This window comes from Chiloscyllium plagiosum, unplaced genomic scaffold (assembly GCF_037043375.1).
Source record: "Chiloscyllium plagiosum isolate Xiang-an unplaced genomic scaffold, Cpla_swu_hap1 HiC_scaffold_46, whole genome shotgun sequence".
Lineage (NCBI taxonomy): Eukaryota > Metazoa > Chordata > Chondrichthyes > Orectolobiformes > Hemiscylliidae > Chiloscyllium > Chiloscyllium plagiosum.
The window spans coordinates 5690018-5715669 of NW_028270184.1; the positions used below are offsets into that span (position 1 = coordinate 5690018).

The window sequence follows — 25652 nt, forward strand, 5'->3', positions numbered from 1 at the left end:
AGCCTTCCGTTGTAACTGAAATTCCTCACTCAGCCATTCCTGTGAACCTCTCCTGCACTCTTTCCACGTCGTTCTTGTATTGGGGCATTCAGAACTGGATACGGAACTCCAGTGGCCTTTTTCTCCATGGCTATAAAACAGCAAAATGGTGTTGGTTGAGAGATGGATATCAGTGAGTGCTCTGGTATGGATGCAGGAGTGCAGCATTCCCTCATTGCCAGCGCACGCCTGCCAGAGTACTCCCCTCCTGCCGTGCAGTAAAGTGCGATCCTGGAGGGGAGAGAGCTGCTGCACTGTTTGAGAGGAGGTTGTACAATCGCTGAGACTCCTGGTTTCTCACTGCGTGGGTACACTACTTGGGCCTTGAAGCTGTCCGGCTTACCAGTCTGGTGCCGGCTTTCAAAAACACAATCCCAGCGTTTCCCTGCTGACCTCTGGTGCTGGGTAGGAATGGCACTCCACCCCTTGGTGCCCACACTCTGCAGGGCTGGCTGGCACCTCAGGAGTCTGGCTGGTGAGTGTGTCTCGTACACAAGCCTGACCCTGGCACTGTCCCCTCCTCTCACCGCCAGGGAAAGGGGCTGAAGTTCGTTTCCATTTCTAGTCTGTCCGTCCCTTTCTGTCACCCCCCCCCAGCAATTCTCCTTGACCTTCTGTTTGTCTTTCTCTCTCTCTCTGCAGAAACCGTCAGGCCCATGAGAACGTGGTCGCTGTCAGCCTGGCTGCCTTGGTGGCTTTCCTGGGCTTCATGCTTCTCCTTGAGGGCTTCTTCAGGGACATCTGGGTGTTCCAGTTCTGCCTGGTCATTGCCAGCTGCCAGTACTCCCTGCTGAAGGTAACGTCCCCAACGCGGGTTGGCTCGATGCGTAGAGACAGATGTCGACTCCCTGACCAGCACCTCTGTCCTTGGCCAGCTCCCTTCCAAGATAGCCGACTTTCCGAGGCAGAAGCATTTCACAGGGCGGGACAGCAAGGCATCTTGGGATCACTGACCAAAGGGGCAGAAAGATGGCAACACCGAAGTGGTGAATTCTTGAGAGGAATTCCGGAGCTCGGGACTGTGTAGTTTTAACGCGCCCCCCCCCCCCCCCCCCCCCAATGGAGGAGTGATTGTGTAAACGTCCGGAATTGGGGGTGTGCAGAGACCTATGGGCTGGGTGAGGTTTCTGAGTATCTGCAGTACAAGATGTTCTGCTGTACCACGCACTTTGTCAACACGACTTCGCTGTAACACGATTGACGAATTTCTATAGTGTGAACCTCTAAAAAGGCATGTTGGCTGTAACGCAATTGCATCAGCAACCCTTTGGCGCTGTTTCTAAAGTGCGATTTTTCTATAACGTGGGGTTGTACAAGAACACGACCGTCACATTATGGAAGAACTGACTGTATATATTTCCAGCTTGCCTTTTGAGTTTGCCCTAGTTGTTGAGCTGGTGCCCCTTGAAGAAGGCTGTTTTATGTTCCCTTTGTTTTGATTTTGAAACAGCCAAGGGGGCACCTTTCGTTTCAGTGAGAAGCTGGGGTGGGGGTTACATGAGCAATTTGGATATGAAGTATTTCCAGATTTCAAGTCTGTGAGGAAAGCAGGTGAACAAGATTAGGTGCAAGTCAGAATATGGGCAATACAGGTTTATCTGGTCTCCTGTTTGCCAAAGATGAGGGATTCCATGAAATTCTGACTCCCGTACACAATGCGATGTTGTTTAGCTCTGTTTATTTCTTCTTTTATGAGGAAGATTGTGAGGCTCTGTTAGCAGGCAGTCCACAGAGTGACTGATACAGTCTGGATTCCAAAGAAATTCTAGAATTTGGATTCAGTGATGGAGGAGGAATGAGCATGGTGTATTACCATGAGCTCGTTCGCTGCCGTTATTCTCCTTGTTGGCATCCTGAAGGTAATGCCTGTAGCAGCCATGTTAGATACATTGCCTGTTACGCTGTACTTGGGCCCAGCTTGGATGTGCATCTCATCGACACTGGGGCAAATTTCTCCCATGGACTGCTCACCACACAGGAGTGACTGGGAGAGATGCTAAACTTGGGCATCGCTAGCAACATCCATATCCCGAGTCTGAAAGACCAGAGAAAAAGCTGTCTTGTAGCGTGGAGGTAGAGCTCCACCTCATTTGTCCTGCAGTAAATCAGTCGTACTGTTGGTTCACTGTTCTCTGTTTTATTCAGCACACAACCTGCTGATGTGGGTTTGACCCATTTTCTATGGCCTCTCTCCCGATTAATTTTATTCTTGATCGAAAAGTGTGGTGCTGGAAAAGCACAGCTGGTCAGGCAGCATCCGAGGAGCAGGAGAGTCGGGATGAAGAGATTATGCTCGAAATGTCGATTCCTGCTCCTCGGATGCTGCCCTGACCTGCTGTGCTTTTCCAGCACCCCACTCGACTCTGATCTCCAGCATCTGGGAATCCTCACTTTCTCCCTGTTTATTCTTGATGGACTGAAAATATATCCTCTCGAGCTGAAGGGGGACCCTGCTCTCCCTCCCTCTCCGTCTGCGAATGTGCTTCAAGGAGTATACGTTTATTTATGTTTAAAACTGATGGTCATGTGCTTTTATCTTTTTTTTCCCCCCAGAGTGTTCAGCCTGATGCAGCCTCTCCGATGCATGTGAGTAATGTGAATCAAACTTGCATTGCTGTGGCGCCTTTCACAGCCCCTCGATGTGCCAGAGCACCTTACAGCCAATGATGTTGGAGTTATTAACACATGACTGCTGTAACGTAGGAAATGTGGCAGCATGTTCCAACAGACAATAATGTGATCATGGCCCATATCGTCTGCTCTGGATGTTGATTGAGGGATAAATATTCCCAAGGGGAAATTCTCCTTTTCTTTGGAATGCAGGCCAGGACATCTCTCTCACCTACCCGAGAGAGTGGATTGCAATCTTCAACATCTCACCTAGAAGACAGTGCCTCTGACAGTGCCATTCTCCCTCAGTGCTGTGTATCAGCTTCAGTTGCACGCAGAGGTCTCTGGAATGGGACTTGAACTCAGAGCTCGGGGATGCTATCCTCTGAGCCACAGCTGACCTTCGGGCATGAGTCAGGAATTTGAAATGATTTGAGGAATTGTGCAGCCTTCCCTCAATCCCAGAGTCCTGCACTCCTTCCCATTGATTATCCCAGCGCTGTGCTGTTTGCGATCGTTCGTGCTGAACTCTCACCTTGAGCAGCCCACTTGCTGTGCGGCTCAGTCTGGCCCCTGGGGTTGGGACACCCAGCGATGTATAACGCGGAGGGTGGGGCTGGTGGAGTTGTCCTGTGATTCGGTGTGTGCACATGAGAGAGAGAGAGAGTGCTGTGATCTGATCTGTGAATCTCCCACAGGGTCACAACTGGATCATTGCATACAGCCGGCCAGTCTATTTCTGCATGTGCTGCGCCATGATCTGGCTCTTTGACTTTGGCAGCCAGAGCAGCCACCTCCAGCCCATCAGCCTGTACGGGATCACTCTCTTCTCTGCCCAGTCCTTTGCCTGTGCTCGGGACGTGGTGATCGGTGGGTTTATCTCTATTTATTACTGTATTGGGTTAACCAGGTGTTCGGCCCAACCGGTTCATGCTTCACACGAACCTTCTCATAGTCTTGTTGGTGCTTCCTCCCACGCATGTTTGTCCAGATTTCAGTTCCTGTCCTTGTCCCTCAGCCTGGGCGATTAACTGCACTGTGGTTTCTGGAGGTGGGTGTTTACACAATCTCTGCCTTCAGGCTGGTATTTGGACCCCCTCCCCCCCACCTCTTCATTGAGATGAGGAGCAGGGGTGATCACTGAACAGCTATTGGCAATCTATCCCATAGGTGCGCACTGTAATAACAGGAGCCAGGAGAGGGCAGTCAGTCTGTTGTCCTTGTTCTGCCATCAGTTGTGTAAAGGATGAGATACACCTCCTCTCCATTTGACCTACACCTGCCCTTCACATTCCTCAATACACATACTCAATAAAAAAAAATCAATCCAGCTCCAACTCAAGAGCTCCAAATGATAATTTCCCTCCTCCACCTCCCCCAATTTCAGGTTTCCAATCCCTTCTGTTTGAAATGCACACATTGATTAATTTTCTTATGACCCCAATTTTTATCAGTTTATTCCCTGATCCTTTAAGTCTAGGCTCCCCTGTTCTGGACAGGTTTGTTTCATTTTCTTTAAAATGCTGGGAAATTGGCTGCTAAATGATTGTGTGTACCTCATTAATTACATTGGCAACCAATTTGGGCTTGTCATTGGGGCTCATGATGTAGTGCACTTGAGCATCCTGGGAGTCTGTATGTATTAATGAATAAGGCGCTGTTGTTTGCAGACAGTAAGTTCATGTAGACGCACTTCGCCCGTTTCAACTCTCACCAGTAGGTGACGGCCATTCTCTGGTTAATTCCTTAATACAATGCTTTGATGAACCTGAGTCATAGAGATGTACAGCATGGCAACAGACTCTTCAGTCCAGCTCGTCCATGCCAACCAGATCTCCTAAGTTAATCTAGTCCCATTTGCCAGCATTTGGCCCATATCCCTCTAAAACTTATTTAATCATGTACCCATCCAGATGCCTTTTAAATGTTGTAATTATACCAGCTTGCACCACTTCCTCTGGCAGCTCATTCCATACACTGACCACTTTTTGCTTAAAAGAGTTGCTCCTTAGGTCCCTCTTAAATCTTTTCACTCTCACCTTAAACCTGTAGTTTTGGACTCCCCTACCTTAGGAAGAAGGCCTGAGCCATTTTCCTTATCGATACCCGTCATAATTTTATAAACCTGTGTAAGATGACCCCCTCAGCTCCAGGGAAAACAGCCCAGGCCTATTCAGCCTCTCCCTACACCTCAAACCCTCCAACCCTGGCAACATCCTTGTAAATCCTTCCAAGTTTCACAACATCCTTCCAAGAGCAGGAGACCAGAATTGAACACAGTATTCCAAAAGTGGCCTAACCAATGTTCTGTACAGCAGGAACATGACATTCCAACCTCTATACTCAATGCACTGATCTCGTTTAAATTTTAGACTTGCCTAGTTTAAAAATGAAAGCCTGGCAGTTAACTGTCAGTTATCATCTATCTGGTGCACTCCCAATGCTCCAACCAATCAGATTCCAGTTGCTGACCTATAGCACTTTCCTTTCATGTAGAATGAATGAATTATGTTTCCCCTTCACATCGGTATTTCTTTGGGAATTGTTCTGATGAGTACAGAACAGACATAGACAAAATGTCTTGTTCAGCAATACTATCAAAACATACTCAAACTATGGAGTTCCTCAAGAATTGACAATATAATTCATTTCATAAATGGGGAGCAAGTGTGCAACCTTTGATATCCTCCACCATCTTCCACTCGTTAAATTACTGGTAAAGTATTTTCCCATCCCCTCACCAGAGGGAAGTATTACTCTCTGCATCTACTGTCTCTGATATTAGATTAGTGATTCTGCACTGCTCACTCTCGATCCATTCAAGGCCAATATTTACTTTCTGTAACGTGGTGGCCAGAGGTAAACACTGGGCTGTTTAAGACTTCCACCTGGTTTTTAGGTCCTGCATTAGCTCGAAATAAACTACGCAACATTCCACATCATAAGATCCCTCTCCTTTTTTTTGAAGTTTTGGTTTGCTTCTCGATATTAATGATGGTTCTCAGGGTCTTGGAGAGGCCACAGAGGAGACTTAGTAGAGCAGTCCTGGGGTTGAGGGGCTTCTCATGTGGAGAGATGAAAGAATCTTCTCTGAGATGAGAAGTTTAAGTGGGAGATTTAATCGAGCTGTTGTAAATCATGAGGTTGTTGGGGTGGGAGGGCAGGGGTTTCAATTGAGTAATAAGCGAGAAACCTTTTCCAAAGGCAGGAGGGTCAGTAACCAGAAGGAACATGGATTGAAGAGAATTGGTGAAAGGGCCAGAGGAGAGGATGATCATTGCTTTCAGGCTGGGAGGAGTTGTGATTAGAATGCGCTGCCTAGCGGAAGCTGATTGAGTGTGAATTTTCAAATAGGAATTGTGGAAACACTTGTAAAGGGTATATTTGCAAAGCTGTGAAGCAGGGTGGGTGGGACTAATTGGGCCCGTTTTCAAAGAGCTAGCCAGACTAAGGGTGAAATAGCTGCCTGTGCTTTCTGATTTTTGGCGGGGTCGGGTCGGGTTATGACGCGTGATTGCCCGTTGTTCAGCTGTGTCTGGTTCTCTTTGCAGTTTTCACGCTGTGTTTTCCAGCCATTTTCCTCCTTGGCCTCCTGCCTCAAGTGAACACTTTCTTCATGTACCTGTTAGAACAGCTGGACATGCATGCCTTTGGAGGCACCGGTAAGTCCTGTCACTTTCAAACCCACCCTTATGTTTCACGTCTTGTTTGAGCCCTGCGTGTATTGGCTGAGAACAAGGAGAGAGAGAGATTTGCACAGTCCTTTACCTTGCCATCCACCCTGCTGTTTCCCCTTTGACTTTCTTTCTCTTCCTCCGTCACTGAAATACGAGTGGGATGTCTAATGTCATGACAGAAATGCGCAACTCCGAGGTAGCTGGCTGGGAATTGTCACGTGCAACGTTCTGTTCTGGAGACAACGCGGGGCAAGTTCCAGAGCTCGGCACCTGACCCTAGTTCACACTCTCTCTCATTCTGTTCACAGCTACGACCAGCCCCATGTCTGCTTTCTACAGCTTTGTCCGCAGTCTGCTGGTCGCTGTCCTCCTGTACGGATTCTGCTTCGGGGCTGTGAAGGTAGGTAGATGGGAGGGAACCGGCTGAAGGAAGGGATTGGGGTGAGCAGTGGGGGAAGTTCGTCCATCACTGGTTGTGTTCATACCAAGCACAAAGGAAGATGGTTGAAATTTTTTGGACGTTCCGCAGATAGATTCCTCAGGGCAGGTGACCTCTAAGTTAGAACCGGAGCTGTTCTCTGATTGCGAATGTTCTGTTTCATTCTCAACTGCTAAAATATTGAAGCAGCCCCTGTCCCTGCACTTGAACTGATGAGAGTCGGGTAATGTGCCCACAAGTGCCGTGCAATGATGTTCTCAAACCAGAAAGAATCTAACCATTTACCTTCAATGAATCCCTTACTGTCAACTTCCTGCAAGTTACCGTTAACCAGAAACTGAGCTGTGAACCCCCTCCCCCATTAAAAATATTGTGGTTGTAAAAGCAAAGTCAGGGACTGGGAATTCTGTGGTGACTGGCTTTCCTCTTCACTCCCAAAGCTACCTACAAGGCACAGTTCACGATCGTAATGGAATGTTCCACTTGTTTGGATGGATGTGGCTCAAACAACACTCAAGAAATCCAAGATCAGGCAGACCACTGGGTCCACACCCCATCCGCCACCTTCAGCATCTACTCCCTCCACCACCAACGCGCAGCAGCAGTGTGTACTGTCTACAAGCTGCACTGCAGTGACTTAACCAGGCTCTTCGGGCAGCTTCTTCCCAACTGGTGGCCTTTATAACCTGGAAGGACTGGCAGCAGATTCACCAAGTGCAGGTTCCCCTCCGAGGCCTGTACCACCCAGATGGTAGCTTGATGAATGTCACTGCTTCCGAATCCTGATGCTGAAACCCAGCTGTGGGTTTATCTCCACTCATATGAGACGGTGGTTCCCCAGCATCTTCGCAGGGGCAGCTAGGCAAATGCAGCGCATGCAGGCCCTGCCAGTGATGCACCTGAATGAATAAACATAAAGAGGAGATAGGGCATTTGAGAGAACACTGGGGAAGTGGGGTGCCAGCAATGATGATGGGCAGAGCGGCTTCTTTCTGTGGCATCCCATTGTCTGTCTCTCTCTCTCTTCACCTCCTTGCCCTCCCCTGCACAGGTTCCTTGGGAAGCCCAGCATGTGCCAGTTTTGTTTTCTGTCTTCTGTGGCCTTCTAGTCGCACTTTCGTACCACCTGAGCCGACAGAGTAGCGATCCCACCACCCTCTGGTAAGTGGGCAGCTGGCGAGGGTTCCCTTCGCCAGCGGAATGCGATTGGGGTGCTGTCTGCGACAGGCAAGCTCAGTGGTGTCACCAGTGTAGACTTGCCAAGCCCGGGGAGGGCTGCGCTGACGGGAGCTGGCAGCAAGGGGCTGGGGGAGGGGGGAGGGAGTTGAGGCCAAGGGGATCTGTTTAAGTTCTTGTGACGGCTGTGAGAGATCGTCCAGCCTCTGTGGGAAGAACAGCAAGAGTGTTCTCGATGTTTATCCCTTGAGCAACACCTTTTGATTTTGATTTTTAAAAAAGGCAGTCTGGTCATTAGCTTATTGCCGTTTGTGGGAGTTTTCTGAGCACCAGTGGGGTAGCTGAGCTACCTGCACTGCACAGTGGCTCAGTGGTTAGCACTGCTGCCTCACAGCACCGGGCTACCAGGTTTGATTCCAGACTTGGGTGACTGTCTGTGTAGAGTTTGCACATTCTCCCTGTGTCTGTGTGGGTTTCCTCTGGGAGCTCTGGTTTCCTCCCACAGTCCAAAGATATGCAGGTTAGGTGAATTGTCCATGCTAAATTTCCCCATAGTGTAAGGTCAATTAGAGGGAAATGGGTCTGGGTGGGTTACTCTTCGGTGGGTCGGTGTGGACTGGTTGGGCTGAAGGGCCGGTTTCCACACTGTAGGGAATCTAACCTAATCTAATGGCAACAATCGGGCAGTGCATTGTTGACTGTAACCCTGAGGGACATCCTGAGGTTGTGTAGGCACGACATAGGTTTAAACACGAGACCTCTGCTTTACTACAGCACCACAGCTATTGGGAGGGGTGTGATTACAGCATGATCCTGTTTACGTAGACTGCCCTCGTAAGCAAAGACACACAGAGTGTTGGGAAGCTGCACAAAGGGTCTGAGGGTAAGACATTGCTTTCCCTCACTCGACGAGGGAGTCCAGGTCATTAACACTCTGTGATCCATCCCATAACTGCAGGGCCCTGATCCGGTCCAGGCTTTCCCCCCAGCTGGACAATCGTAATCCTGAGGATCCGCTGTTGGAAATCCAGGACCCACTGCCAGCGAAGCTCAAGAGCTCAGTGGTAAGTCCCTCAGACTGCAGGATCTTCCATGGAGCGGATGTATGCTGCTTGTCTCAGTCCATGACCCAGTTGAGCCAGGACACTCTCCCTCTCTCTCAGTCTGGGCTGATGCGTCAAGCCTCGAGTGACTCCCAAGAGAGATGATTGGAGAAGTATCCCACAGTTCTCTGCCCACAATTCCGGGCGTGGTTGTAATGCTTCCAGCAGTCGGGCAGCTCCTTGGCCAGTGCTGGCGAGGATCTCCCACTGGGGTGGGCAGGGGTGTGCTGCATGGCTTCTTGTCTAGGAGAAAGTGAGGACTGCAGGTGCTGGAGATCAGAGCTGAAAATGTGTTGCTGGAAAAGCCTAGGCGGAAGATGAGGCCGAGGAACCCTCCAACCACAAGGGATGAACTCAGATTTCTCCAGTCTCCTCATTTCCCCTCCCCCCACCTTGTCTCAGTCCCAACCCTCGAACTCAGCACTGCCTTCCTAACCTGCAATCTTCTTCCTGACCTCTCTGCCCCCACCCCACTCCGGCCTATCACCCTCACCTTGACCTCCTTCCACCTATCGCATTCCCAATGCTCCTCCCCCAAGTCCCTCCTCCCTACCTTTTATCTTAGCCCGCTTGGCACACTTTCCTCATTCCTGAAGAAGGGCTCATGCCCGAAACGTCGATTCTCCTGCTCCTTGGATGCTGCCTGACCTGCTGCGCTTTTCCAGCAACACATTTTCAGCTCTGGCTTCTTGTCTACCCTCCTCCCTCCACCAACCAATACCATCTCTTCCCACCCACCACTACCCGTTGTCCTGCCCCTGGCCTTTAGTGATTAACATTAGCAGAGCTTGTGAGCGATCCCCATTCTGCTCTGGAATTTACTGTCTGTCTCTTCTGCCTCCATTTCTAGAGAGAGATCCTCCATTCAGACCTGGTCATGTGCCCTGTAATCGCCATCATTACCTTCGCAATCAGTGCCAGCACGGTCTTCATTGCACTTCAGGTGGGTGTTCTGTATCTCGGCCCACGCTTGGCTGGACAGAGATCTGATGTGCCTCACTCAATCAGCCCAACAAGCAATACACTCGTCCAAGATTTTATTAGGACTGTATGGCAGATTTATACAGACACACCAGTCCCTACAAGTACTGTCCCCCAGTGTTATACAGGGACAGGCCTATCCCGAACAGTGCTGTATCGCAGTGTTATACAGGGACAGACCTGTCCCCACCAGTACTGTACCCCAGTTTTATACAGTGACAGGCCTATCCCCAACAGTACTGTACCCCAGTTTTATTAAGTGACTGACCCGTCCCCACCAGTACTGTACCCCAGTGTTATACAGTGACAGACCTGCCCCACCAGTACTGTACCCCAGTGTTATACAGTGACAGACCTGTCCCCACCAGTACTGTACCTCAGTGTTGTATAGTAACAGACATGTCCCCACCAGTACTGTACCCCAGTGTTATACAGTAACAGACCTGTCCCCACCAGTACTGTACCCCAGTGTTATACAGTGACAGACCTGTCCCCTTCAGTTCTATACCCCAGTGTTATACAGGGACTGACCTGTCCGCACCAGTACTGTACCCCACTATTATACAGGGACAGACCCGTCCCCACCAGTACTGTACCCCAGTGTTATACAGTGACTGACCTGTCCCCACCAGAACTGTACCCCAGCGTTATACAGTGACTGACCTATCCCCACCAGTACTGTACCCCAGTGTTATACAGTGACAGACCTATCCCCACCAGTACTGTACCCCAGTGTTATACAGTGACTGACCTGTCCCCACCAGTACTGTCCCCCAGTGTTATACAGTGACTGACCTGTCCCCACCAGTACTGTACCCCAGTGTTATACAGTGACAGACCTGTCCCCACTAGTACTGTACCCCAGTGTTATACAGTGACAGACCTGTCCCCACCAGTACTGTACCCCAGTGTTATACAGTGACAGACCTGTCCCCACTGGTACTGTACCCCAGTATTATACTGGGTCAGACCTGTCCCCACCAGTACTGTACCATGGTGTTATACAGTGACAGACCTGTCCCCACCAGTGCTCTACCCCAGTGTTATTTCAGGGACTGACCTGTCCCCACCAGTACTGTACCCCAGTGTTATACAGGGAGAGACCTGTCCCCATCAGTACTATACCCCAGTGTTATTTCAGGGACTGACCTGTCCCCACCAGTACTGTACCCCAGTGTTATACAGGGAGAGACCTGTCCCCATCAGTACTATACCCCAGTGTTATACAGGGACTGACCTGTCCCCACCAGTGCTCTACCCCAGACCTATACAGGGACTGACCTGTCCCCACCAGTACTGTACCCCAGTGTTATACAGGGACTGACCTGTCCCCACCAGTACTGTACCCCAGCGTTTTGCAGGGGCAGACCTGTCCCCACCAGAACTGTACCCCAGCGTAATACAGTGACTGACCTATCACCACCAGTACTGTACCCCAGTGTTATACAGTGACTGACCTGTCCCCACCAATACTGTACCCCAGTGTTATACAGTGACAGACCTGTCCCCACCAGTACTGTACCCCAGTGTTATACAGTGACTGACCTGTCCCCACCAGTACTGTACCCCAGTGTTATACAGTGACAGACCTGTCCCCACCAGTACTGTACCCCAGTGTTATACAGCGACAGACCTGTCCCCACCAGTACTGTACCCCAGTGTTATACAGCGACAGACCTGTCCCCACTGGTACTGCACCCCAATGTTATACAGGGACAGACCCGTCCCCACCAGTACTGTACCCCAGTGTAAAACATTGACTGACCTGTCCCCACCAGTACTGTACCCCAGTGTTATACAGGGACTGACCTGTCCCCACCAGTGCTCTACCCCAGTTTTTTTTCAGGGACTGACCTGTCCCCATCAGTACTATACCCCAGTGTTATACAGTGACAGACCTGTCCCCACTGGTACTGTACCCCAGTATTATACTGGGTCAGACCTGTCCCCACCAGTACTGTACCCCGGTGTTATACAGGGACTGACCTGTCCCCACCAGTGCTCTACCCCAGTGTTATTTCAGGGACTGACCTGTCCCCACCAGTACTGTACCCCAGTGTTCTACAGTGACAGACCTGTCCCCACCAGTACTATACCCCAGTGTTATACAGTGACTGACCTGTCCCCACCAGAACTGTACCCCAGCGTAATACAGTGACTGACCTATCCCCACCAGTGCTCTACCCCAGACCTATACAGGGACAGACCTGTCCCCACCAGTACTGTACCCCAGTATTATACAGGGTCAGACCTGTCCCCACCAGTACTGTACCCCAGTTTTTTTTCAGGGTCAGACCTGTCCCCACCAGTACTGTACCCCAGTGTTATACAGTGACAGACCTGTCCCCACCAGTACTGTACCCCAGTGTTATACAGTGACAGACCTGTCCCCACCAGTACTGTTCCCCAGTGTTATACAGGGACAGACCTGTCCCCACCAGTACTGTACCCCAGTGTTATACAGGGTCAGACCTGTCCCCACCAGTACTGTACCCCAGTATTATACAGGGTCAGACCTGTCCCCACCAGTACTGTACCCCAGTGTTATACAGGGTCAGACCTGTCCCCACCAGTACTGTACCCCAGTATTATACAGTGACAGACCTGTCCCCACCAGTATTGTACCCCAGTGTTATACAGCGACAGACCTGTCCCCACCAGTACTGTACCCCAATATTATACAGTGACAGACCTGTCCCCACCAGTACTGTACCCCAGTGTTATACAGTGACAGACCTGTCCCCACCAGTATTGTACCCCAGTGTTATACAGTGACAGACCTGTCCCCACCAGTACTGTACTCCAGTGTTATACAGTGACAGACCTGTCCCCACCAGTACTGTACCCCAGTGTAAAACATTGACTGACCTGTCCCCACCAGTACTGTACCCCAGTGTTATACAGGGACTGACCTGTCCCCACCAGTGCTCTACCCCAGTTTTTTTTCAGGGACTGACCTGTCCCCATCAGTACTATACCCCAGTGTTATACAGTGACAGACCTGTCCCCACTGGTACTGTACCCCAGTATTATACTGGGTCAGACCTGTCCCCACCAGTACTGTACCCCGGTGTTATACAGGGACTGACCTGTCCCCACCAGTGCTCTACCCCAGTGTTATTTCAGGGACTGACCTGTCCCCACCAGTACTGTACCCCAGTGTTCTACAGTGACAGACCTGTCCCCACCAGTACTGTACCCCAGTGTTATACAGTGACAGACCTGTCCCCACCAGAACTGTACCCCAGCGTAATACAGTGACTGACCTATCCCCACCAGTGCTCTACCCCAGACCTATACAGGGACAGACCTGTCCCCACCAGTACTGTACCCCAGTATTATACAGGGTCAGACCTGTCCCCACCAGTACTGTACCCCAGTTTTTTTTCAGGGTCAGACCTGTCCCCACCAGTACTGTACCCCAGTGTTATACAGTGACAGACCTGTCCCCACCAGTACTGTTCCCCAGTGTTATACAGGGACAGACCTGTCCCCACCAGTACTGTACCCCAGTGTTATACAGGGTCAGACCTGTCCCCACCAGTACTGTACCCCAGTATTATACAGGGTCAGACCTGTCCCCACCAGTACTGTACCCCAGTGTTATACAGGGTCAGACCTGTCCCCACCAGTACTGTACCCCAGTATTATACAGTGACAGACCTGTCCCCACCAGTATTGTACCCCAGTGTTATACAGCGACAGACCTGTCCCCACTAGTACTGTACCCCAATATTATACAGTGACAGACCTGTCCCCACCAGTACTGTACCCCAGTGTTATACAGTGACAGACCTGTCCCCACCAGTATTGTACCCCAGTGTTATACAGTGACAGACCTGTCCCCACCAGTACTGTACTCCAGTGTTATACAGTGACAGACCTGTCCCCACCAGTACTGTACCCCAGTATTATACAGGGTCAGACCTGTCCCCACCAGTACTGTACCCCAGTGTTATACAGGGTCAGACCTGTCCCCACCAGTACTGTACCCCAGTATTATACAGTGACAGACCTGTCCCCACCAGTATTGTACCCCAGTGTTATACAGCGACAGACCTGTCCCCACCAGTACTGTACCCCAGTGTTATACAGTGACAGACCTGTCCCCACCAGTACTGTACCCCAGTATTATACAGGGTCAGACCTGTCCCCACCAGTACTATACCCCAGTGTTATACAGGGTCAGACCTGTCCCCACCAGTACTGTACCCCAGTATTATACAGGGTCAGACCTGTCCCCACCAGTACTGTACCCCAGTGTTATACAGTGACAGACCTGTCCCCACCAGTACTGTACCCCAGTGTTATACAGTGACAGACCTGTCCCCACCAGTACTGTACCCCAGTGTTATACAGTGACAGACCTGTCCCCACCAGTACTGTACCCCAGTGTTATACAGGGTCAGACCTGTCCCCACCAGTACTGGTAAAAGCTCATGTTGGGTGATTTGAGATTTCAGGTTTGGGTTATTGGCTGTGCCTGTGGCTCAGTGTGCTAATGCACATAGAATCCCTACAATGTGGAAAGAGGTCATTCAGCCCATCAAGTCCTTCAAAGAACATCCCTCCCAGATCCACCCCTCTGTCCATTGCCTGCAAACCTGCATTTCCCGTGGCTAATCCTGGACACTATGGGGCAATTTAGCATGACCAATTCACCCTAACCTGCACATCTTTGGACTGTGGGAGGAAACCGGAGCACCCAGAGGAAACTCACGTAGACACTGGGAGAATGTGCAAACTCCACGCAGACAGTCGCAAGAGGCTGGAATTGAACCTGGGTCCCTGGCACAGTGTGGCAGCAGCGCTAACCACCATGCCTAGAACATCTGTCAATATTCTGGCAGAAAACCTTCGCATCTTGTGACATGCAATCCTTCTTAAATATTGCTGATGTGTTTTAGCAGCATGACAGCTGGAAAGCAGTTGGGATCTCCCGTTTGCCGTGTTACAGTCCTGCTGAGTGTAAACACAAGAACTCCTTTACTTTGCCCACTGTGGGGTTTACTTTGGAAGGCAGGAGCCAGCTGTGCTTTCACTGATGCCTCGACCAACCACACCCTCAGCGTTATCAATCCTCCACCACCCTGCAGATCTTCCACGTTACAGACTCCTTCAGGCCCTGTGGTAATGTTCAAGATAGTGAAACCCGAAACATTTCCACTGAAACTCGGCTGGGTGTGTTCAATTGAGGCATTCAAAAGGGCACTGGATGTTTATTTGGATAGAAATGGTGTGCTGAGATATGGGGGTGGGGTAGATTTATACGAGGTGATAGAACCGGTGCTGACGTGATGGGCCAAATATGCACCAAGAACTGCAGTAACATTTCACTGCCACTGGGTGGGGCCCCAAGCTAGGTCTGGCTCATTGAACCAGTATCTCAGTGGCTTCTCGCCTCCCATTCACTGGCAGCCTGCCATTTTAACACTTTGGCCCCTGAGACACAGGGAGCAACTGTTCTACCCTCAACTCAATAGCACACAAGCCATCTGAGACAAAGTGGGGACATCGCCACTGCTGCAGTAATCCAGAGGTTCTGGGGACTCGGGTTCGAATCCCACCAGGGAAGATAGTGTAATTCGAATTTGCAAACAGAACTCAAGTTAAAAGCTGTCCATTGATGTCAATTGTCACAAAACCTCATCTGGTTCACCCAATGCCTTTTCAAGGAGAGAAATCTGCCATCCTTACCCAGTCTGACCTACATATGGCTCCAGGCTCGATTGACACTTAACTCCCTTTGGAAATGGCCAGCCAGCCATTCTGATGTATCATAGGATGACTACCAACAAGGACCAGGCCATTCAGCCCTTCTAGCCTGCTCTGCCATTTGCATGTGGCCATGGCTGATCTCATCTGTGCCCTCAACTCTACTTTCCTGCCCGATCCCCATAACCCTTCAACCTATTACTAAAGGATGAAAAAGAAACTGTCTATCTCCTCCTCAAACTGGCTGAATGTCCCAGCGTCCACTGCACTCTGGGGTAGTGAATGCCACAGATCAAACTACTGAAAAGTCAAAAGAAGGCAATGAAACTGTCTGGGCCGCCCTGCATCAACATTGGAAACCACAGACATTGCAAAGCCCTCTTTATTAATATCACGGGGGCAAATGTTGTAATTGGGAAAGCTGTCTCACAGAGTAGTCACGAAACAACTGGATGTAATCTTGGAATCTTACTTTACACACACTGTCCCGGACAGTAAAGTCACCTTCCCTGTGTTTAATCGTCCCAGGAGAAATGGCGGCGCACTCAAGGGAGCTCCTCTGGGATTTCCCAGCATTGACTCCAGAGCCTGTCAGCTCTTAGGGCATCAGGTCAAACAGGGGCAAGGAAATATACTGCTTACCTCATAAACCCCAGACCCCCCCCCTCGAAGAAAAGCTGATGAATCGGGACTCCTCTGTGTTGAATTTGACTTGGAGGGAACACTGCAGGTCGTAAGAGCAATGGAACAACTCATCAGTGCTATCAAGCAGCAATCTGTTGCTCACTGGCACTCAGTTCCATTACGCCAGGGCCACTTTGCTCCTGATTTTGGTTCAAACATGGTCCAAAGAGCTGAATTCCAGAGGTGATGTCAGAGTGACAGCTCTTGATATCAAGGGCACTTCTGACTGTGTAGCACTAGCAAAACCAGAGTCAGTGGGAATCACGAGGCGGGGGGATCTCTGATATTTGGAGTCGTACTTGGCACAAAGGAAGATGGTTGGCGGTCAGTCATCCCAGCTGCAAAACATCTCAGCAGGAGTTCCTCAGGGTAGTGTCCTAGACCCAGCCATCTTCAGCTGCTTCATTCATGGCTTTCCGTCCATCATGAGGTCAGAAGTGGGGGGTTTTCATCAGTAACCATTTGGGATTCCTCCGATTCTGAAGCAGTCCATGTCCATGGACAATATCCAGGCTTGAGCTGACAGCAGGCAAGTGCCATTCGTGTTACACATACCAGGCAATGACCATCTTCAAAAAGTAATTTCTCATTGACTTCCAAAGTCACTCCATCGCTGAATCCCCCACTATCTACATCCTGGGAGTTGCCATTGACCTAGAAACTGGACTGATACAGCCAAAATGACTGGATGTAAATTTATTAGTGAGAGTGAGACCGAGAGCTTGGAAAACCGCCTGGACTGTAGCAGTTCACGAAGACAGCTCAGTACCATGTCTGAAGGACATTTCAGGATAGTCCATACATGCCAGCCCAACCAGCATCATCCGTAATCCTCTACATGAAGACAATTTCACATAAACCATGCAGCATCACACCCACAACACAGTGCCTCTGACAGTACTGCACTCTATTAACAGGGGGAGCAACGGTCTAGTGGCGTTAATGCTGGCCTGTTAATCTAGAGACCCAGGTAACGACCTGGGTTCAAATCCCACCATGGCAGACGGTGGAATTTGAATTCAATAAACTTATGGAATTCAGAATCTAACGATGACCATGAATCAATTGCCCGTTAGGAAAGGAGACTGCTGTCCTTACCCGCTCTGGCCTGCATGTGACTCCAGACCCACAGCAATATGGTTGACTCTTAAACTGCCCTCTGGCTAATTAGGGATGGGCAATAAATGATGGGCTAGTCAGCGACGTTATCATCCCATGAATGAACATTTTTTAAAAAAATTCCCCAGGCTGTGGGCTCAAGGCTCCCGATCTGAGCTCAAACCCGTGAGCCTGTGTGGAGGGAAACAGTTATTTCATTGAAACAAAGCAGCATGATTTTTCTGTAGCTACAGGCACAGGTTGCCTTCAGCAACCAGTTGTGAGAAGTAGGTACTCGGTATCCTGCTGTTTCTCCTCTCATTGTTGTTTTCTGTTCCTCCCTCTCGGTCTCGGTCTCTGATGCAGCCGGTTCTGAGTTACGTGCTCTATGCCCTGGCTGGCCTGGTTGGCTTCCTGACACACTACCTCCTTCCGCAGCTCCGTAAGCAGCTCCCGTGGTGCTGCCTGTCCCACCCAATGCTGAAATCCAGGGAGTACAGCCAGTTTGAGGTCCGAGGTGAGTCCGATCATTGTCACTGAGTTTTGTGGTATTCCTGCAGGACCCAGACCTGTACTGGCAGCGGTTTGACTGCATGGGCTGGGGTGAGTGTGTGCATGCGTGTACAAAGCGTGCAAGTACATTTGGACAAAGGTGGGGTTTTCATTCTTGCATTGATCACTAGACGGGGTGTGCGGGGAAATTTGAGTCACAGGCTTGTTTGACCTGAAGCCACCAGACCATGTAGTGTATGGAGTGAACAAAGAGGTCTCTCTCAGGGCCACTCGCCCTATCAGTGGGCCCTCACCCTCTGCTAGGGTAGGGCGGGGCAGGGCATCCTCAAAGGATGGTATTTGAGGAGTCTGGAAAGTCTGTCACCTGCCATTGAGTCGGAACCATTCCTCTGTGATGCTGTGATTTGAGTCCGTCTGTGGGGCTGCTGGGAATTCCATGTTCCACATGTTGGTGAGGAGTTGTTTGCGGCCCGACCACCGCCACCAGTGACATCACTCCCAGCAGTCTTTGGGGCAGTTGTTCTACAAGTGAACTTAGAGACGTGCAGGAAGGACCAAAACTAGAGGCCCGAAATTTGTTTTAAAAACTCCTAATAAGTGGCATGCAGGAGTTCAGGCAAATGGTCGTTGGCCGGGGAGCAGTGAATAATCTATTTAACAGGGAAGTTGGATAAAAATGAGGGAGAAAGATATAGAAGGAAGGAGTGGAATCACCAGAGGATGGGAGGAAGCCAAAATGGACACCAGTATGGAATTGATGGGCTGAATAGCCTGTTTCTGTTCGGGAAATACTCAGGCATGAAGCTCATCTGGTCAGGGGAATTTAATAACCCTAAGTCCAGTTAATCTTTCATGTCCTAACTCTTTTTACTAATTAATTCCTTTAGGTTTTCAGTTACACCAATCCCTTGGTTGCCTACCATTCCTGGAAGGTTTTCTGTACCTTCTGGCTGCTGCTCTGTACTATCAATGGAGCTTGCCCCCTGGCTCGTTCTTGAAGGGGCCATTATTTCTGACTCGTTGAGAGGGGTGTGGGTTGCTACACCAGACTCGTACCCGCTCTGACTCTGGGACCTTCTGACTTGTTATTTTTCCCTTTTGAGCTATTTCTTGTGGCCTGCTCATACCAAACAACACCTCTCCTCCCCTCCACCCCTCCCCCCCCACGCAATCATCACTATGCTGACAGATTCAACCCACTGTGCCTGTGATAGTCCTTTGATATAATTGTCCACATTGTCCCACCACACCTTCATGGCAGGGGTGATAGATTTCAGCCCACCGTCTTGGCACTGGATAATGTCCTTGCCGTCAGATGCACTGAACCTACGCTAGCTTTGCTTTAAAGTTCTCTTCGGTTTTATTTGTAACAGATTTCACTGTTGGGGTTGCCTGCCCTTGAAAGGGGAGTGTGTACTAAAGTGGCTTGGGTCGGTAGGGTTTCTGCACAATTCCTTGTTCCCATTTTTGGTTGTGGCTATTCCAAGGGCCGGTCAGTGACTGGCTCAGAGTGAAGAGTGCACTGAAGCCACCCTGTGCACCGGTGGGGAGCAGAATTCACCCAAAGAGACTGTGGTGTGAGTTGCTTTCCTCTTCTGTGGCCCAGTGCAGGGTGGAGAGGGTGGAATGTTAGCCCACAGCACGGCTTCATCTTGTGTCTCTGACTGCGTGTTACAGATGAATGAAGAGGCAATGTGGAATATGATCATTATCTCTGTCAGACAAGTGACTGTTCCCCCTCGAGTGGCAATATCCCACATAGACCCACTGGGAACAGAGTGGAATGGGATGGTCGGGCCACGTGGGGAGCCTGTGATAGTCGAGTGCCGAACATCGGAGTGAATTTGATAATGTTCAGTGTTGGTATGGGGGAGGATGTGCCGGGTTTGTTTTACGCTGTGCTTTTCCGCCTCACTGCTTCTCTCCCCTCTGTCAGATGCAGCCCAGCTAATGTGGTTTGAGAAAGTCTATGCCTGGCTCCAGTGCATGGAGAAGTACTTCATCTACCCAGCAGTCATCCTCAGCGCCCTCACCACCGATGCCAGTGCAGTCAGCAGCCGCCACAAGCTGGGAAAATAGTGAGTAGTGGAGCCCGCAAGGGTTTAACAGAAGAGAATGCTAGCTGGCAGCTCCTGGTTCAGTTTGGAAAGGGGGGGAGGGAATGGGAGCCTTCCCTTTGTGAATGGTGATGAGAGTGACCCAGGGTTCCATCTTTGGAGACATGGGCTTCCCTCCCATGATAATCCCACAGGGCGCCTGACATACTCTGTGAACCAGTTCCAAAGTCTCACATCCTTTACCCCATTGGCATTGTGGGCAGCACTCTGTCTCTTGGTTTTACTTGGGAAGTTAAGGGCGTCCCACTCCCAGACTTGGTGTGTAGTTCAAGCTGATGACCCACCCACCCACTTGAGGGCAGGGGGCTGTCAGAATTGCAGTTTTCCAGATGAGATATTAATCCGAGGCATCTGTCCCCCCTTCCAGAGCGGCTGGAAGAGGAACTGGGTCCCATCTGTCCTTAGTTGTCTGAGATTGATTAGTTTTTCTGGTATTTATTCCTCAGGCGGCATAGTTGGACAGAGTAAAAGAGATCATTTGGTGACTGTCACATTGTGGGATCTTGCTCTGCTTAACTTGGCTTCCATGTTTGCAGCAATGCCCTCCCTTCAGGAGTACATCACTGGCTGTACAGTGCCCCATGACACCCTGAAGTGGCGAAGGGAGTGACAGAGTGGGAGTTCTGTTCTTGTCGTGTCGTGCTGCTCTCCTGCTGTGCTGACCTCTCAAGGATGTGTTCCCTTTCTGACTCTCGATGCCCACCTCACCCCCCCCCCCTCGTCTTGGTCTCGTTGAAGATTGCAGATGATGCTTGTGACCACCACGCCCTCTGCTCTCTCTCCCTCTTCCAGCAGCGACCCGCTCTTTATAACGGTGGCCGGGATGAAGCTCCTTCGCTCCTCCTTCTGCTGCCCCTGCCATCAGTACGTCACCCTGAGCTTCACCGTCCTCTTCTTCCGCTTCGACTACAGCCACTTCTCCGAGACCTTTCTGCTCGACTACTACTTCATGTCTGTCATCTGCAGCAAGGCAAGTAAGAAGACAGACCTGTCATCCCCGGGCTGTCACCTTCTGTGGCAAATCTCTGATTCCCCGTCTCCCCTGCTCGAGCGTCGGCTTTGAAAGGGTAGAAACGGGGTTGTTAAACATTGCTGGGATCTGGGGAGAGAATGTGGGTGAACTGGATTGCCCTTTTGAAGGGGCAGGCCTAAACCTGGCGGGTTGTTTCAATCTGCAGTCAGGACGGTTTTCACACGGCTGTACCAAAGGGCATTATTGCAGTGTTAGCGAAGGGACCGAGGCGTTCAGAATCCTCAACTTGGTGAGTAGAGGCACAGGGTAAAAAAGCGAAGGGGTAAAGCTAAACCTATTTTAACCGCTGGTTAGGCTGGAATGTTGCGTCCAGATCTGGGTCCCACCTTTAGGGTGGATTTCAAGGCCTTAGACCTGTGAAGGGTTAGTGCTTGGAGGCCCCAATTATTCCCCATCTTATTGGTGATTTGGGTACGGCGGTGAACTGGGTGGAACTGAGGGTTGTGAGGAGGCTGCCAAGAGACATGAGAAGAGGCTATGTGAGAGGGGGAAGAACACGATGGATGGATGGATTTACTGTGCTACTCCAGGAGTAATTTGACTTCCTGATTCCCTTCCTAAACTATCCTGCAGAAGTAGGTCCAGGGCCTGTGAACCTGCTGGAAAACCAATCAACCTGGCTCTCCATGTCTTTCCTGTTAGTTAACGCATTGTTGTGCAGGTGATATGTATAACAAGTACGGGAGCTGTTCTGGGCATCTTTCACGAGAAAGTGCAGGAGGTTGGCTATAACCCATGTTTCCTTCTACCTTGTTTAATAACTGCCCTCTGGAAGATAATTCCCTACAGGACTCATGAACAAACCTGGTAACTGTTGTAAAGAAGAAGATTCTCTGTGTGTTCTGCTGCACTGTATATGTGGATGCTGACTCTGATTTCCTTGCGTCCAGCTCTGGGACCTGCTGTACAAGTTGCGTTTTGTACTGACCTACATCGCCCCCTGGCAGATCACATGGGGCTCAGCGTTCCATGCCTTTGCCCAGCCGTTTGCCGTGCCTCGTATCCTTTTCCTGTCCCTCTAGCTTCGGTGCTTTGTCAAAACGGTTTTCAATTAAGATGCGATCTTTTAGGGGGCGGGGGGGGGGGGAGAAAACAGACTTTGGAGAAGGGGATTTGGTGGTCATGTTGGTTGGCGAGCAGCTCCGAGATGGAGGCTCTGGGTGGGTGAGTTCAATCCCAATGCCTCTGCTGATGGAATTCGAATGAAGCTGTCGAATCAAGGATCCAAAGGTAGTCTTTGGTGTTGTAAACTATTACCAATTGTCACGAAACCCATCAGGTTCAACTAATGTCCCTGAGGGGAGGAAATCTGTCATCCCTGCCCAGTCTGGCCTCCACGCAACTCCAGATGCACAGCGATGAGGTTTCCCTCTGAAATGGCCCTGGCAAATCAAGGGGCGACTAGGGATTGGCAACAAATGCTGGCCTTGGCACTGATACCCTCATCCCATGAAAGGGCAGAGAGAAGAAAGCAAGGGTATACAGACACCTGTAAACTGTCGCAGACAGGTGGAAGTTTGGGTTAGTGTACCCCGGGTGCTGACACTATTGAGAGCTGTCTCCAGTCAGCACTGGGCTGGTATATGGCTATCCAGTCATGTCCTTTCCTTAACCAGATACAACGTGCAGACTCTGCAATGCTGTTTGTCCAGGCTGTGCTCTCGGCCTTTGTCTCCACCCCTTTGAACCCACTCCTTGGCAGTGCTGTGTTCATCACCTCCTACGCCAGGCCAGTGAAGTTTTGGGAACGAGATTACAAGTAAGGATCTCCACCATCTTAAGTTTCGCTTTGTGAAATCACTTGTTCGTGGTTCGGGGAGTGTAGCGAAGGAGCACTCTGCTCCTTCTCCTGTCCTGTGCAGAAGCAGCGACGGTGAGAGTCAGGGGGTGAGATCATCCTGGTTCTGTCCTGCAGTCAGGACCTGGGTTAGATTTCAGAAGGTGATGTGTCCTCTGACAGCTGGGTTTGGCATCACACTTGTGTAACTCTGTAGCATGCTGCAGTTCACTCGATCTGCAAGGCTGCCTCTACGGTTTATCTTTCAAGGGTGCTTCAAGTCCTCTGTCAAGTTCTTTGGGTCATTCATTGGGTCTTGTCTGCATTCTATACCATGGCCATGACTTGCGTCTCTCTTTGTCTCCTTCCCTACAGCACCAAGCGGGTTGACCACTCTAACACTCGGCTGGTCACGCAACTGGACAGGAACCCAGGTACCCTTTGCTTAACACGGTAGGGCTCTGGGGGTCGTGGGTGAGGGAGCGCTTTGTGGTTGTGTTCTGATTTCCTGCATTTCTTTTATTTTTGTTTTGAGGGGTTTGAACGATGTGTGCCGTCCTCCCAGGACCGACCAACCTGCAGGTTGACCTGTCCCAGTTTCACTGGCCGTTGTTTGGTTCTCCTTCACTTCCTGGACTGGGTTTCATTGCCTGACATTTTTATTGCCCCCGGGTTTTCTCTCCAATCCTGCGCCCTTTCCCAGGCGATTCTATGGCTGTAGGAGGAGTGTTCAGTCACTGAGTTCCATCTTGGTCTGGACAGGCTCCATAGGACAGTCTCAGCTGCTCGTTTTGTCTGTTTGGAATTGTCAAACACGTATCAGTGGCCTGGAGGTTCAGGTGGTTTTTGGACAAAGGACAGAAGCTGTCCCCATTATCCCACAAACGTAGGGGAGGGCAGGGGATAGCAAACTCTCCCATCCTCAGCCCCGTGATCCAGCACCTCGCTACCTGGGTTTCACTGAACCTGTGTTCCCTCCTGTAGAACAAGGAGGGAGAGAATGTCTTCCACATCCCCACTTGGGAGGTGGAAAGGGGAGGAAGCGAATAAGTGGTTTATCTGAAAATACTTGCATTTCAGGAGCGGACGACAATAATCTCAACTCTATCTTCTACGAGCACCTAACGCGCTCGCTGCAGCACAGCCTGTGTGGGGACTTGCTCCTGGGCCGTTGGGGCAACTACGCCATGGGCGACTGCTTCATCCTGGCCTCGGATTACCTAAACGCACTGGTTCACCTGATCGAGATAGGCAATGGGATTGTTACCTTTCAGCTGCGAGGCCTGGAGTTCCGAGGTACTTCACATAGTGACTGTTTGCATTAAAAATTGCCCTCCTTCCCTGCTGCTGGTGTTTACAGTCAACGTCTGCTTTATGGCTCACCAGAGGGAGTGTTGGAACTTAACTCCCTCCCAAACACCCGCCCCCCCCACCACCAGATGTCTCACCGATCGCCCTCTTTTGATGTGTGTTGTGTCTCCCCCCCCACCCCATTCCAACAGGTACCTATTGCCAGCAGCGGGAGGTGGAGGCCATTACTGAGGGAGTGGAAGAAGATGAGGGCTGCTGCTGCTGTGAGCCTGGCCACCTGCCCCACATGCTGTCATTCAACGCTGCCTTTGGACAGCGCTGGCTAGCCTGGGAGGTCGCAGCCACCAAGTATGTCCTGGAGGGCTACAGCATCAGTGACAACAACGCGGCTTCCATGCTGCAAGTGTTCGACCTCCGCAAGATCCTCATCACGTACTATGTCAAGGTACTGGGCTGCTTGGTTTAACCGGGGGTCCTAACATGCTGCCACGGAGAACCAGACCCCCCTCAGCCTCCTGTACACAGATTGGACTCTCACCCAAGAGCTGCACTGAAATAATAGAGTTACAATAGATTTTATGAACCTCAAGCTTCCCTTTAGCTTAAAATTCAAAAAGCCCAAGTACACAGTGTACCTGCAACTGACTGAGTGAAAGTGTCTATCCATTGGAATTCTTCCTTGTGTGGAGCTTGCTGTTGGGGATGTTGATGGCTATGCTGGTTTGTAAAGTTTCCCTGTGCTTGGGTCACACTCCTATTTCAGATACCCAGTTGCAGAATGAAACACATTCGCTGAACATGGTAAGGTGTCACATACATTAGGTGCAGAATTCATCTTTTCTCTATTTTAAATAGCAAGTAAAGTTCCCTCTGCACTGTCCCCATCAGATACTTCCAGGACAGGGACAGAACCAGGTTAGTTACACATCAGGTGTGAAAGCTTGGAGATTATAGAGTCATAGAGTCATACTTCAATTATACAAGGCATTGGTGAGACCACTGCAATACACTATACAATGGTAGTGGTCATCTTATTAAAGGAAGGATGTCACTGAGTTGAAGCTGTAGAGAGAATAGTTACTTGACTTATATCTGGAATGGACAGGCTGCTTTATGAATAAACGTTAGGAAATAAGAGGTGACTTTATTGAAACACATAACATCACCGTGGGTGGCACGGTGGCACAGTGGTTAGCACTGCTGCCTCACAGCACCAGAGACCCGGGTTCAATTCCCACCTCAGGCGACTGACTGTGTTGAGTTTGCACATTCTCCCCGTGTCTGCGTGGGTTTCCTCCGGGTGCTCCGGTTTCCTCCCACAGTCCAAAGATGTGCAGGTCAGGTGAATTGGCCATGCTAAATTACCCGTAGTGGTAGGT

General features: G+C 50.4%; 1 protein-coding gene across 4 annotated transcripts in view; it reads left to right on the plus strand.

The window, feature by feature from the left end:
* The window catches only part of LOC122543844 (pecanex-like protein 3), a 67262-nt gene that overhangs the window by 26670 nt on the left and 14940 nt on the right, over window positions 1–25652 (plus strand). For 3 of the 4 annotated variants that reach the window (XM_087983755.1, XM_087983753.1, XM_087983756.1), the window contains exons 12-27: window positions 682–835; window positions 2593–2625; window positions 3348–3519; window positions 6201–6311; window positions 6635–6726; window positions 7817–7926; window positions 8900–9005; window positions 9895–9987; window positions 17889–18039; window positions 19972–20113; window positions 20945–21122; window positions 22076–22184; window positions 22815–22944; window positions 23338–23396; window positions 24043–24258; window positions 24465–24718. In XM_087983755.1, coding sequence (XP_087839881.1) covers window positions 682–835; window positions 2593–2625; window positions 3348–3519; window positions 6201–6311; window positions 6635–6726; window positions 7817–7926; window positions 8900–9005; window positions 9895–9987; window positions 17889–18039; window positions 19972–20113; window positions 20945–21122; window positions 22076–22184; window positions 22815–22944; window positions 23338–23396; window positions 24043–24258; window positions 24465–24718 — 2110 coding nt within the window. The remainder of the gene's footprint in view (window positions 1–681; window positions 836–2592; window positions 2626–3347; window positions 3520–6200; window positions 6312–6634; window positions 6727–7816; window positions 7927–8899; window positions 9006–9894; window positions 9988–17888; window positions 18040–19971; window positions 20114–20944; window positions 21123–22075; window positions 22185–22814; window positions 22945–23337; window positions 23397–24042; window positions 24259–24464; window positions 24719–25652) is intronic. The other variant, XM_087983754.1, reaches the window with a different exon arrangement.